Below are 16,018 nucleotides of genomic sequence, written 5' to 3' on the forward strand. Positions count from 1 at the left end.
ACTGAGTTAGTCAGCAAGTGTGCCTACTGATCTCCCCCCCCCCCCCGCTTCTGTATTCCCCCATATCTTTCCTGGATAAACAATCCTCACCCACCCACTTGATTTGGCAGCAAGAGCTGCCACCATAAAAAGAAGCGGAGAAAAGAAATAGGTGTTGCCATCAATAAGAGCTTGGCTTCCTCGTCCGCCCCCCCCCCCCCCGCGAGTCTTTCTGTTTTTTCCCGCCCTCTCCCTTCGGAATCTCTTGTTGTTTAAAGTCAGACAATGAGGCGCCGGGAAACTCCCTTAGGCAGCCTGGAGGGAGGCAAAGCGCTTTAGCACCCAACGCGCGGAAAGGGGGAGGGCGAGTTGCCTGCCCGGTCAATTTCAGCCCGCAGGGGAAGCTCCCGCCTGCCTGGGCTCCCCGATGGTTTTGCCTCGGCTCTGGGAGAGCTTCGGGTTCCGTCGTGCGCACCTCGCCCTCCTGAGCTGCTTCTGCACTAGAATGTTGCGGCAGGTCTTGCACAGGGGGCTGAGAACGTCTTTCGCCAGACTCGGCCACTTCATTGCCAGCCACCCGGTCTTCTTCGCCTCTGCGCCCGTGCTCATCTCCATCTTGCTGGGGGCCAGTTTCAGCAAGTATCAGATCGAGGAGAGCGTCGAACACCTGCTGGCCCCCAAACACAGCCTGGCCAAGATTGAGAGGAACCTGGTCAATAGCCTCTTCCCGGTGAACCGGTCCAAGCACAGGCTCTATTCCGACCTGCAGACCCCAGGGAGATACGGCAGAGTCATCATCACATCCTTTGTCAAGGCGAACATGCTGGACCAACATCACACCGAACTGATCTTAAAGGTAAGGACCAGCCGTTCCAGATGAGTCACCCCTTTCTTCTCCACCCCGTTTCTGGAATCCTTTCTTCACCTTCCTATATGGATCCTTAAAAATGTGTAGGGGTAACTCCGTCAGTTGAGTATCAGTAATGTATGTCTGTTTTGGTAGCTGTTCTCTGCTCTGACCTGCAATTCACAGTTCTGCAACAGTTGGGTTGACTGTGGTTGCAGAGGAGAATACAAATTCCCTCTCCTTTTGAGAGGTGATAAGGGGGGTGGGGAAAATTTTGTGAATGAAGGACTGGCACTTTTTTTTTTCTTTCTCTCTTTCTGTACAAGTTGAGTCAGTGACAACCACTTTTGCTAATTTGCAGTTCATCCTAAACTTCAACATTGGTGGGTAACACTTGTAGGTTACTCTTAATTTACTTAAAACAAATCCTTCTGTTACAATGGCTATGCAAGTTAATTGCAAATTAAACACAGGAGCTGTTTTATTTCCAAAATATTTCTTTCATGGCATTCTAACCATGTCATTTTGAAAATTGCTACATGCTAGTTTCACATACACAAATACAAATTTCAGATCAGAAGAAATAATTGTTTATATGGTTTCTTTGTGTAGATATTTACTGTGTAACATAATGCAGCAAATTTTACTAGATTGTTCCTGAGCTGTATAAAAGATTCTGCCTATTGCAATATTTTTGTCAATATTTAGTTTGTTGTCTTATTTTACAACCCTGTCATACTTTTCAGTTCAGGCTTGGGATAAAAACGTGAAAAAAAATGCATGGATGAGATGAAGATCAAGTCGATGAAAGGAAAGGAAATTGTCCAGAGACAGAGAGAGAGAGAAAGATTTAGAGACATGGCTATGAACATCCACATCTACTTTTTAGCATTAAACAGTTACAACATTTTGATAAGCTTAATAACATGCTGCAAAGTAATCATAAATGTTTGGACCTTGAGTATCTCTCCCAGTAAGAAAATACATATTCATAGAGAGTCCTGCCAGTTCCACCAAAAAAACATGCCAAACATCTGATCTGAAAGAAAACAAAACAAAGCAAAACTTGCAATGGAATCCATGGTATCAGCCTTTACTGGTATTTCTCTCTCTCTCTCTCTCTCTCTCACACACACACACACACACATGCATACAGACAAACAAACACAGCACACTGATATAGCAGATATATCCAATGTCTTCCCATGGAAAAAAATTGTCAAATGAAACCCTCAGAAATATCAGTGCTTATATTCACCCTGAAATATATTCCCTTGCAAGCAAATGTAGGTAAAAATGGAATTTTTTTCTGGTGTGCAATCTCCTGAAACCTTAGTACAATTATAGCAATAAACAGCTGTGTCTGAATCTTTTTTTTAAACAAAATCGTAATAAAAAATATTCATTACTGAAAAGAAAATTGAATAGTTGAAAATTCTATCATATTCAACACAATCTAAAATGGTTGTTGTTAATTTAATGAGATAATCATCAACTATACACCATTATCATTTCAATGCCATCGGCTTTTACAGGGATCATTGAGGCCATCAGGCACATTAAATATTCTCTCTTGTTCTGTAGTCCTAATTGTCCAAATGCTTGGTTTAATTGCTTCTTTGGGGGACTAGTACCATGTTCTGCCAAATGTATGGCTAAGTCTTTGAAACATGCCGTAGGTTGGGCTTAAGTAGAGACAGAAAAAAATGCAGCTCTTGATAGGTTGTAGTGATATGATACTGAATTGTGCAGCAAAAGAACATAGCAGATGAAGAAACATATGAACCAAATCTATAATAACTAAAGCTATTAACTGAAGAGTAAGCCACATGGAACACAGTAGTAGTTACTTCCAAATAACATGCATAGGGTTGTGCTACACTTGTCATGTTTCACATTATTATTATAGTAGCACACCAGTGAAAGAACAAGAAAAGGGATCCTTTAAAAGAGATGATGCAAATAAAAATTTATTGACAATATTATTATTAAGATATAATATAGCCACCCACTCCATATTTAGTATATTTATATATAGTATATATTCCAACAATCAATAACCTTTTTCCCCTTGTTTATCTATTCTTAAAAAAACTGTCATTGGCACCACTGGTGTAACCAATTAATTGAATTTATCTGGAACATTTCAATTATAAGAGGTGGAGATTATTTGGTCTACCGAAACCTCGAGTTACTAGCCTCTTTTTTTTTCCTACTATTTTAAATATCAGAAGGAAAAGTTCATCTCTCCACTGTTTAGTTGTAAAGCCATTGTCTGACTGACAAATTGTGCTATTGTCTGATTGACAAATTGTGCTGTTGGTCTGATGGTTTTGATTCAGGTCTGTTTCCTGTTGATGGGTGTTGGTCTTGGGACATAAGACAGAACTATTTTTGAAGTAATGAATCATACTTGGCAGAGAAGCGAAAATGCATGGAAATAGGCAGCTAAACTATATCAGCAATCGAAAGCTCTCCCAGATCAAGGTAGATCTCAGGTACTAAAGTTACATCTGCTGCTTATCCTCCAGTGTCAAAAACACTATGAATTCATGAGGGGAAATGTAGTGCTATCATGAGCAGTGCTGTTAATTTCTGACTGAAATTTTTAAATGTTTCTAAGTATTTATTGCTAATTTATTGCTAATTGTTTGAAGATGCAGAAGTGAAGAAATTCTTTGGCACTGATTTTGCTTTTGGGGCCTGGTTAACTTAATTTATTTTTAAATTTCCATACAGCAATATAATGTTGAGATACATTTTATGCCTTCACTTTCAAACATTTTGGGGCAACTTCTTTGCAACCTGATTCCATATTTCGTCAGGCAAAATGCTGAAAAAAAGAGACCAATCTTTGGGCAAATCTATCAAGGTATCATTTCTCCTGACAGAGGGTTGTGCTAACAGTTAAAACAGTTGGGTTTTTTAATGAACAACAATGTTCGTTACTATGCATGCTTACTCAGAAGTCCCATTGTGTTAAGTACAATCTATTCCTTACTTATTAATTAGTGTGTTTAGCACAATAATATATTGATACAAAAATTGGATCGTAACAGAATTTCTGAGCAGTAGCTTCCCAATGGAACCAAAAAGTTACAGCTCACTATTGAGTGACCAAGAAACACAGAGAGCTCCTCTTTGGTTGTTGTTGTTGTTAGAAGCAACTATTGTATGGTCAGTAAGGGTGAGGTGGCAATTTTGTTCGTTTGTTTCTTACTTAACTAGATGCTAGTGAACTGCGTTTTAGGGTATTAACTAGTTAGAGTTAGCTTCTTCTCTCCTATTAATCCAGCTTGGACAGCAAAACACAACAGAGAGCATAATTGCCCCAAATAGATAAGAGATATAATTTGAAATTAAAATTAAAAGAAATTACCTTGAATGACATCCATGCCCAATGAGTGGACTTCCTGTCTCATATGTTCGATTCCCTATCTATCTATCTATCTATCTATCTATCTATCTATCTATCTATCTCATGTTTATAATGTTTATCTCAGATTTGCTTCATAGTACCTTGTTTGGAATTCTTTTGGTTTCTCTGAAAAATATTTTGCATTCTTGATCAGCTATATGTGCTGACCATAGACCAAAATATAACAGATATTTTGGGGAGGTGGGGGGAGATGACTCACTTAGCTGGTTTTTATTTTGTTTTCCTTTGAGCTAAAAGCTAATAATTATTTTTTCCCCTTGCCTTCTTTTAAAGAAACCTAGATCAGGTTTGCCCAACTATATGGTCTTCAGACATGTTGAACATCAGTTCCCATAATTGGCCTGCCAGCATTGACAAACATCACCTGTCATTAGGATCCCTCCATTGGATCAGAAATCTTTATGAAAGGATGAAAGCAACCATTGCCTGTGGGAGGTTTATTGAATCTGCTCAATTGATTGTGCAGCTTTTGGATCGTCTGACAGAGGTTAAAACCAAGATTAGAACAAGAACCCAAATACTAAGCCAAGACTGAGCAGTTCAGCAGGGTGGCTTCTTTACAAACGGTGACAGTAAATGCACTTTTTAAAGCAGCATTCTATTTTGTTTTCCTTTGCTTATGCACATTGTGTATGACATTGTGTATGACTCATTTTAGCTGCTATTAAGAAGGGTATCACAACTTTAGTATTTTTAGACAGTCCGTTAGACAATACAGTATTCAGACATCACACCAAACCAAACTAACTTTAATTTTTGCTTGTTCGGCAACCTGTAAGTATGGTGAAATGGGTATACCATTTCACCTTATGATTAAGGGAGTTTAATTATGGATTATCATTAAGCCTAGACTGAAGTGCTGTGGTTTGTTATTGTATGGCAAGAAAGTATGCCCCTGCAATATGTTGTTATAGAATAATGTTGAATGTTGTTGTAAACAATGTGATTTAAGTGAGTAAACATGTATATAACAACTGGCCCTTTTTGGGAAGAAAAAGAAAATTGCTAGACCAGAGTAAATAAACGGAAGTTCAGTCCCGACAAGAGAAAGTTACTGGGAGTGAGGACTGCGCTAAAAAAAAAAGCAGTTTTTTTTTTCCTGAATGAGGACATACTCTTCCTTTCTCAAAACAACAGTTGGACAGTTTGAGTTACCTTCCACATCTCCAACTTTATTTTGAAACCAAAAACATTATAGAAGTTCAAAGTACAAAAGTTAGGGCATTTAGATTAGTCTCTTGGAGTATCTCAGATAATGCATAATGAACTAGCTTAATACAAAGCATCTTTTGTTACAAGGAAGAGGAGAGGGTCCCTGCTTTCATTCAAAAGGTATTTGGGAGACTGCAGCAAATGGAAATGGGCAAAGGCAAAGTTATATTCTCATGGTCTTTTCACCCTAAAAGTATAGTCCAAATTTATGGCTGCTGGAATAAACGTTTAGTCACAAATGACAAAGTAAAATTAAATGTATATGTTCAAACAATGATAAGCATAAGTCAGGGAAAGGGAAAATTACTCTGAGGAATATTGGGAAAGAAAGTTCTGCATCCCCATTTGTCACTCAGGCCAAGGTAAGGTGGGAAACAAGATGGAGACAGCTGAGGTAGAACAAAGTGAAAAAAGAGTTCTTGGACATTTTACCAGTAAGTAAGCATCATTCTGCTACAAGATCTTTGGAAGTCAGAAAAATGTTTCACCTCATCCACTCTAGCATGTGGGTAAGAAACATGGTACCTGATAACATGACAGCTCTCTCCTTTGACCAGAGATGGATGGTAAAGTTCAATCTAAATTCTCAATGTACAGTATAATCCTCAGAATACTAATCTGAGATCTGCTGCAGGATGCAGGTTCTGGCATTCATGAATGGCCCAAGATATTTTGCTGCCTAGGAGATGAGAGCTGCACTCCACTCAAATCAAGATGGATAGGGATCAAGCCAGTGAAGTTATTTTGGCACATTTACAGATAATTCCACAAGCACCTCTGGCAATAAAAGTAAATCAATTAACTGGTTTTTGCCATTTCAAGACATTCATCTAAGATGGTTGATTCAATCTATCTACAATTATGGTTCACCTTCTCTTCCTCAGAGTAATCTTTTCATACACAGAATCCATCTTTAATCCAAGCATTTTAGGAGGCATTTTTTCATATTCATATTTATCACATATTTATTAGAACTGGATCCCAATCTACTTGCTATAGACCAGAAAGTTTTAGGGAAACAGCTTGGCAATACTTACTTTCCGGTAACATATAAATGTTTCAGTTTCAAAAACATAATTATACAGAGTGATTAACCACCTGAATATTGAACACCTTTAGCAAAAACAAAAAAAAAGCAATTTTTCATGCACCCAAGTAGCTCTGGCTAACAGCCTTTGCTGGCATATAAATACATGATGAAATTCTTTTTCACACTTAATTGACATGAATCAATTGCACTTCACCCATGGAGACTTCACAATATTAAGAACAGATTTCTTAAGATATTATGCAGCCAACAAACCTTTGCTGAGAAAAAAAATGCTAGAAGTTTTTCCTGGGAATTATATATCTTCCTCCTCCTCATTATTATTAGCAGTGTTAAAATTTCTGTCCTTCTATTCATGAAGCAGGATCACGGACATCATTTATACCACTGAGTAACAAAAATAGTCCTCTGTTCACAGAAACGTCTTAAAACAGTCAGTATAAAACATGGAACAGAATAAAACCATACAATAGATACAATTAAAAGTACTAACTTCATCTTAAAATTTTAAATCCTGTAAAGAAAATGTTAAAAGTTTCATCAGATATGAAAAACCTTCTAAATTGCATTGACGGCATTCCGTAATTAAGTTCCACAAAATAAAAATTTGTCTGTCTAGTAGCCATTCACCTTAACTGAACTAATGGAAACACCCATAGAATAATTTCTGTGAATATTAAGATTTGCATAAACGTCCACAGGAGGTGACAAGTCTCAGAAAACCTGGTAATTCAGGCAGGGATGGAAATTGGTGACTGGCAGATGTTACTGAACTACTATCAGCAGCTGCAATAGTGAAGGACTCTGGGAGTTGTAGTTTATCAACATCTCAGTAACAACAGGTTCTTCATCCCTGCTTTAAGGTTTAAAGCAAAGGTTTTGTGGCCAGAAGTGCACTTTTTCTGAATATATTTTATGGCCATTAGGTTGTCAGGAAACGTGGCAATGTCATTGTGCCAACATAAGAGGGATTTTTTGCCTTTTCTCCTTGTCGTTTGAAGCAAGGGAATTAATGGTAATGGATATGTTAAGCCTTATCCACTTATTTTATTTGTTTTCCCCACTGAAAATTAGTGAATGCAGAAGGTCCCATGTTCAATCTCCAGAACCTCTAGACTTGGAAAAGTGATTGAAACTCTAGAGTCTTCCAGTCAGTACTATACTGTGTTTAGTGACCAATAATATGACATGATATAAAGCTGCTGCCTGTGTTCCCAGACAATATGACTAATGGCCATGCTGGATGTGGGTAATGGATGTTGGATTTTGTAACTAAACATAATTTGAAGGTACCAGATTGGAGAGTACTAGCCAATATAGCAAAAATCTTAAATTATAGGATTATAAATGACTAGAAACGTTTTTATACTGTGCTATAAAAGAACTACAAAATCCATCAAGGATAATCTAATACACTAAACATAGATAGCCCTGCATATCTATGTTTAGTGTATTAGAACACTTAATATATGCTATAGATTGTGCCACATTTGGCAAGGGTCAACATTCATGAAAGAATATTGGCAAACCTAAATAACTTTTGTGCATTGTCACAAGTTTAGGCTAACAGTCACATTTAGGTAATACCATGGTCACTGCTTACCAATAGCTCTGAATTTTCAAACATTCACCACTATCCACATTTTTAAACATTTAAAGTAACTTTTTAGGTGGCGATATACCTAACAGGAGCAAACATGGCAACCCAAATATAGGGCAGTAATATCTACATACTCAGAAAAATCCATCTGTGTGTGTGTCTTTGTAGTTTGTAGTTTAGAAGGAGAGGATTAAAAAGAAAATCGTAAACCTGTAAGAGTCCAGGATGTATGGATGTAGAGACAATCTCAACAGATGAAAGAGAAGGGGGAAAAAAGCACTTTTAATTTAGTTGTGATCAGTGAATATATGTTTGGAAAGTGTTAACTTTCCAAACATATATTCACTCCATAGAGCTGAAAACATTCAGATTATGGGCTAGCAGAGATTAACCCTTTCACTCTGCATATTACAGCAGGGAAAAGCCCCGAGGAAGTAGCACTGAGAAACAAGGAGTCCTTTTTATCCTTTTTTCTACTAAAATGGTCCCTGTTTTAGTAGAAAAATAATAATACATAGCTGAATAAAATGCAATGTTTCATTTCCATATTGGCTGTAATCTTGCAGAGAATTCTTTGGTTATGGCAGTGGGGTGGATATTTTTTATTGCAGATTCTAGGTATCCATATAGAATCAGATTTGTGCAAAGTCACTATTACAATAATCAGTGGGTTTGTTGTACTGCATTAAACTCCCTATAAAATCTATGTAATCTGTCTATAATATATTCTCATCTTTTTATCAGTCACTTTTTGCACTCAGGTGTTCGCAAACCACCAGGGCAGAATCCCCAAAATAGATTTGTTTCGAAACAACCTCCTAAATTTTGCCTTCTGGGATGTGTGCCATTGACATTTGCAACATTTTCCCCCTCTGAGGAGATATTTTTTCTGCTTAATGAGGGAACCTAAAGTCTTCTGGTAACAATTCTCATATAATGACATGGCTTCAGGGGGCTCAAGCTTTGCAAAGAAAAATGTGTTCCATCATGAGAGTTTTCAACCCTACCCATATACAGCATCCTCTTTAGTTCTTCCAACCACAGGTTGTTCTTTGTCCTTGGCCTCAAAGTCAATCTGTAAACAAGTAGAGGGCAGAATTTATAGTTCCACGGTAGTGTCACAAGTGTCAGGCTGTCATATCGGCAATGTTTTTCTATTCTTGTCAGATTACTCACTCTGCTGGAGCAAAATAAATCCATCACCACTAATTTTATACGGTGATCTCTTTATTGCCACATGTCTAATGACACAGCATAATTTAGAGTAACAATGTACCATATTTCGCTGCAAAATGTTTTGCACAAAGGACCTCAAAGCAAAAACAAAAATAAACACATTTAAAGCTCGAGTACAGGTAAGCTAAAAGGATGCGGACTGACCAGCTGTTTTTGAAATACAGAAAATATTTCTCATTCTTCACTATTACTGAAATTACCACCGAATAGTTCTATATACATCATTAATAGCAGTATTGATAGCAACTGGGTCTTAATCCCAGAGTTCTTATTTCTGTACTTCAAATCCTGGAATTAGGATATAGGATTAACTGCGGAATTAGTTTAGAACTGCATGATTTGTGCCCTGTTAGTTTCTGGATTTTTGGAAATACTTCAGTGGACCTTCTTCCTTCTTCCTACAGTCACCCAACCTTTGGAGCTACTCAGTCACTGTCTCAATGCTTTCAGAGAGAAAGAAGAAGAAGAAACCTTGTTTTTTTACTCTTGCTTCTTTATAGTCCCTTACTGAGTCAGATGAACACATGGCTAATAGTAAGATGAACGATACATTTGTTTTCTAATGACAAGCTGGTGCTTAACGATAGAGTTCTTGTAAAGTAGATGACATCACAAGCTAACTTACAGCTACCTATAGCTGTGCAAGATCCACATGAGCTTTGCCCCCTATACACTATTCCTAGTTCCCCTTTTATTAAATGTTTAATACTCTGGAATTCCTTGGCGCAGTTTTTAATTAAGTTCCCAAACAGACCTTAAGATTTTTGTGTTGTTTTGTTTTTTGAAGTCTATCAGCCTTCAATTCCAAAATAAATTGCCTTAATCTTGGAGAACCATAGCAATCTGCTTTGGTGACAAAGATACAGGCTTCACATTACCATTAGAAACAAACTTTCTAGATGAACAGAATTAGCATATTTAATAGGGGAATTATTTATCCCAAAGGCATGAACTTTCCTATTTTAAACAGAAATAGCTGCATGTAGATCATGCATACTGTTCCATTGCCAAGCCAAGAAGAACTGAGGCTGACTACTCTCTCCCTCTGCAGTCAGCCTCTCCTGTTCCCTGGCCTTGACCCTCAGAGCAAGGCAAGACCTCATCATGAGGCCTTCTGGGACAGGGCTGGGCTGGGCAGGGCTGCTGCAGCAATCTCCATCACCCCTCAGGGGCATCTTTGTGCCATTTCCTACCAGCTATTCCGGCTCATCAGTTTTTTCCAACCAGGTTCTCTCTCAGTTCAGCTCCCTTTCAGGCACAGATCCATTCTTGGTGTTGCCAAAGTTAACTAATTAATACTGCCAAGTGTCAAATGGACCATTTCTCATTTCAATTTCCTGGCCAGTCATGTTCTTTATGGGTTTCTAATTCCCAGTCCAAATGCATTGATGCCTCCACCAATCCAAGTGGTACTTACTCTCTCTAGTAAATGTATAAGTCTCCTTTGCATTATCGATGCAATGAAGGTAGGATGTTATCTCATGCCTAGAATAAGTATCAACTCTAAACCTCTGTCCTGCTTAATAAACTTTTGGTGCCTTTTAGAAATCATTCACAGAACACAAACATTACCCTACATGAACTAGGGTTCTGTGGCATTTTGTATTCGAAGGCAAAAAATATCCCTTGGTGTAGACCCATAATTCCTGTCTTTTGTCAGGATTGTGCTGCAGGTGCAGAGGGCAGACATTTGAGCCTGAGAAATGACAGTGTTTTAAGGAGTTGCAGACAGTATACCTTTTTGACTTTGAAGCACTACAGATCCCTATTATGCACAAATATGCAAATTTTCTTTAGTGCCTGGGACCCACACGTATCTATTGGAGTTTCTCTTATTTGACTTACCAGCCCTTGCATTAATAATACCAAAGCAAACTCTTCTGTTAGCAATGAAATCTGACAATAAGGGAAAGACTATTCTCAGTTGTAGCACACCATGGAACAACCTTCCTGTGAAGGTATGATTGGTGATGATAGTATATCCTTTTTTCCACCAATTTTTCTAGACACTTCATATTGACTTGTTGATTATTTGTGGGCGTAGCTCTAAGACCCTCACTGCTAAGCAGAGTGGTGACCGTGCCAGCCCAAGCATTTCACCACCAGCTTGACCATCATCCATAATGGATGGCAGGGTCATTGACAGCAGTCTTTGCTACCCTCTCCATGCTATTGCTTGTTCTGTTCTGCCATAGTTTCAGAAGGTCTCAGGAAATCTCATACAACATGGACATAGACCTAGGAAGTAAGTTTCTGTGAATATCTTCAAGCATATTCTGTACTATAATTTGTCCTACATTTTTTTTCTCTCCAGATCTTCCTCTTATTTTTTGTTGTGGCTGTCTGCATGATATTTTATTACAAACTGATGATCATCTTGATTTAGGCCCTTAGTAAATCAAATAAACAGGTACAATGCCTTTGCATGTAGAAACATTTCATATATAAGACGGACATGGTTTTGCACCTGATAGCATATCACAGAACTCCTTGCAGACAATCAGCAAACAGTTTTCTCCCACTCTGTGCTTTGTTTTTTATCTACTTCTCCCTGCTAACACTTTGTTTTCCCAACTGATTGTAACTGATGTCTTGGCTGTACCAGTGACCTGTTCTTTTTCATTGGGTCTGTTCCTGGAAGGCATTTCTCCCTTGTTCCTTCCATCCTTCCAAAGAAGGATTTAACCTTTTTCTACTATTATAAATTAGGAATGTATAGATCACTATAAATCAGTTTGCTTTACAGTCTTTACAGTGTTTATCTGGGAGCATTTTGCCCTGATATATCTATTCCCGTTTTTGTAATTCCCCAAATATATACAGTTATTACATAAAAATAGTTTGCACTGAGGAAATTTACATAATAGAGAATGGAAATAATACAACTTGCACTGGAGTTAGAGTCCTTTGCTAGCCTGGGGCTATCATTCTAGTCCTATACCTGCCATTCAGTTCTCAGGAGCCATCGTTCCATTCCCAAGCCTCTTATTCAGTATCAGGGGGCTATCATCCAAGTCTTAACCTGTCTGGGTGCTCCCTAAGGGCCATCATTCCAGAATTGTACCTGTCATTCCATCTCGAAAGATCATCATTTCAGGCCTAGGCCTATTGGTTTCTCAGCAGCCATGGGATAAGAGAATGGGTTGACAAAGTCAGAAACCCATAGACTAGGAAAAGGAAATAGCAAGTGACTTCTAAATGCAGAATAAACAGCATCCTTTAAAACTAGGTATCTATCTGTTATTATACCACACCTACCAGTTACATTTGTATTAATTTACCATTTCTTAGTCATTCCCTTTTAAACTCATAATACTATATTGTATTCACTGTTGTGTTTAAATTGCTTTTACATTTAAAAATGTAAAATGTAAAAAAGTCAAACGTAAACTGGAACTCCTTAGCATCATTTTCCTACTAACACTAAAAGGGATAAAACATTATTATAAATTTCTCCATTGCTACCGAGAATACAGGAAACTCTTAATTTTATTCCCTTTTTAATTGTATGGCTGCTTAAATATTAACAAGATGCACATTGGTTCAAAACATTCAAACCATGTATATATTTATAGGATCTGAACTGGCAGTGACTGATCAAGAAAGGGATATTGGAGTCATTATAGAGAATTCAATGAAAATATAAACAGTGTATGTAAATCCTGTTCTAAAAAGGCATTGAAAATAAAATAACTAATAGAGCATGCCCTTATATCTCCAGGGGTGCCATATTTAGAATACTAAATGTAGAGCTGATTATCACACCTGATATTGTAGGAAAAGGAGCAGAAAGGGAACTAGAGAAGGTAAGGCTAGACGTGGTTATCAAATCATGTATAGTATGGGAAATATGCAGAGGTTAAGTTTTTTTTCTTTCTAAGTTTTAGAATTCAAGGTCATCCATGGACTTCTTCCCACAAGCATAGTTAAACTCAGGACTTTATTGGCAACAAATGGGGTAACAGCCACCAATTTGGACACTTTAAAAGGAGGCTGAATATATTAACGGAAGATTGGGCTATCAAATGCAAATGGAGCTGATGGCTGTTTATTGAAATCATAGCCTAAACATAACTTAAATAACAGCTGCTAGGAGGAGCAATGGAAGAAAGCTTGCATGTCTGTGAGCTTCCTAAATGCTTTTGGTTATCCTCTGTTTAATACATAAACAGGATTTAATAAGCAGAGAATAATCTTCTGAAATGATTATTTTTACAGCTAAAAACAAAGCAACCATGGTTCAAAACCATGGTTTTGTTCTATGTACAGCAGTATATAGGTACAGTTGACTAAATTATTAACCACTTATTTCAGTGCAACCTAATAAGGGATGGTCCAGGCAAATAACAAGAACTACGTGACTTTGGACATTCATTTCTTCTTCCCCACCCCGCAAAAGAACTAAGTTGTCACCTTTAAAGCCCTTCATGGCTTTGGGCTGGGTTACCTAAGGGACTGCCTTCTCCCAGTTGTTTCTGCCCGTCCAATTCGATCTAGTAGGTTCGGTATGCTCCGGGTCCCATTAGCCAGGGAGTGTCAGTTGGTGGGAACTAGAAGGCGTGCCTTCTCTTCTGTAGTGCCTGCCCTCTGGAACATCCTCCCTCCAGAAATTAGGATGTCCCCAACCCTGTTGGCCTTTCATAAGGCCATGAAGACCTGGCTTTGTGTCCGGGCCTGGGGCCTCGAGCGTGTGGATGGTCCCATCTCTTGGCTGTATTAACATCCATGCATTGTTCGCTTGGCAGCCATGTATATTTATTTTGTATTTATTTTATATTTTAACTGTTTTAATTGTAATTGTTTTAATTGTTTTTATAGTTTTATTGTTGTAAGCCGCCCAGAGTCACTTGCTGAGATGGGCGGCTATAGAAATCAATCAATCAATCAATCAAATAAATAAATAAATAAATAAGTAGAGTCAGACCTGGTTAGTACTTGGATGGGAAACATTAGTAACTGATTTTAGGCTATAGTGGTATCCTAAAACATTCTAAAAGAGGGGAATGACAAACCATTCGTACTGCTACCAAGAAAGCTACATGAAGTCAAATTTGACTTGAGAAACTCTTTATTTCAATAAGTAGTATGTTAATAGAGTAATATTTTGTGAGATTTCATAATATGATTGGCTGACTTCTCGGCCTGTTTTTCCTTGAAAAAGAAGACTTCAATTTGTTTTACTTTGTGTGTGCCTTCAGGTAAGTCTTGGTTCCTGGCAACTGCATGGACAATTCCAGGCAGTTTTCTGAGCAACATTTTTAGAAGTTGTGGGCTGAGAGAGTGACTGGCCTAAAGTCATCCAATTGGCTTCAGGTCTAGAACTGACAGTCTCCCAGTTCCTAGCCTGTTACCTTTAACCATTACACCAAACTGTCTCTCTTACTATTTACAACCCACCCCAAACCTGATGGGTTTGGGGGGAGGGTACAACAAAAACAAAACAAATTAAAATAAATATAAATAATTAAAATGGTATCATCAAAAACCATCATAAACATCTTAGGTGCCCTTGAAATAAACTAATCTAATCTAAGGTCTCTATGCATGCTGGAACAAAACTGCTTTGGCTTTTTTATGAAATGTCAGCAGGGACAGGTCCATCCATACCTCTAGAGGGGAAGATATTACACAAGATGGGGAGCACCACTGAAAATGCCTGTCACTGGTCCATTCCCTATTTACATTTACAATTTGCAATGGACCATCTCTTGATAAATTGGTCAGTTCTGGAATACAGATATACCCAGATTGACCATTTAAAGGGGGAAATGTCCTCTGCTTTACCCATTCAGTACAAAAGTGATGATGCATAACAAATCCCATTAAAAATTGTTGGTTTGTTTGTTTGTTTGTTTGTTTGTTTATTTATTTATTTATTTATTTGTGGGGCATATAACCAACTGAGTCTGAACAGTATACAACTCCCCAATATGTAATCGGGATTAAAACAGAAACAAATCAGATTAAAAGCAACACCATATGCTATAATCACATAAAACTGGGAGTCATATTCAAAACAGTAAAAACCAACCCATCATCCAGAAAAATAGTCATCACGATGCAGCTCCCCTCCCCAGCCTACTGAAACCACCAGGCTTTCACCAATTTTCTTAAGACCAAGGAGGGGACTGATCTCATGTCATGAGGATACTATTCCAGATGAAGGGAGAATAGCAGCTGAAAAGGCATGATGCCATGGTCCCTGAAGATGGTAGTCTCTAATCAAGGGGCACATAGACAGTGTGCCTTCTCATCTTATTGGGCAAGAAGTTGTTACTCGGAGAATGTGGTCCATAAATACTTGGTGGTCCATAGAGAAGATAGTCCATAGATACTGAACCATGATCGGCTTTAAAGGTGACAACCAGCACCTTGAAATGACCCAGAAGCCAACTGGCAACCAATGCGGCTCCTGAAGGAAAGATCATGGTTGTCTTGAGCTACACCCGTAATTACTTAAGCCATTCTGGACCAGCTGTCACTTCCAAGTGCTTTTTAGTTGCAGCCCCATGAGCTGCACATTGCAGTCGTCCAAATGAGGGTGATTGGGCCATATAGAGATTATCTTCTTTTTAATAGTGAAGTGAAAACCAATGCTTAGATAGAATGAAGGGATTCTCCCAGAAATAACTTTATCTAGATCAGGACGTTTGAAGA

General features: G+C 38.1%; 1 protein-coding gene across 1 annotated transcript in view; it reads left to right on the plus strand.

Moving 5' to 3' along the window:
* The first annotated feature begins 228 nt into the window (after positions 1-228).
* PTCHD1 (patched domain containing 1) overlaps positions 229-16,018 on the plus strand; it is a 55,502-nt gene continuing 39,712 nt past the window's right edge. The window contains exon 1 of the mRNA XM_063305177.1: positions 229-835. Within this exon, the coding sequence (XP_063161247.1) occupies positions 407-835 (429 nt within the window). The 5' untranslated portion in view covers positions 229-406. The remainder of the gene's footprint in view (positions 836-16,018) is intronic.

This window comes from Candoia aspera, chromosome 5 (genome assembly GCF_035149785.1).
Source record: "Candoia aspera isolate rCanAsp1 chromosome 5, rCanAsp1.hap2, whole genome shotgun sequence".
Taxonomy (NCBI): domain Eukaryota; kingdom Metazoa; phylum Chordata; class Lepidosauria; order Squamata; family Boidae; genus Candoia; species Candoia aspera.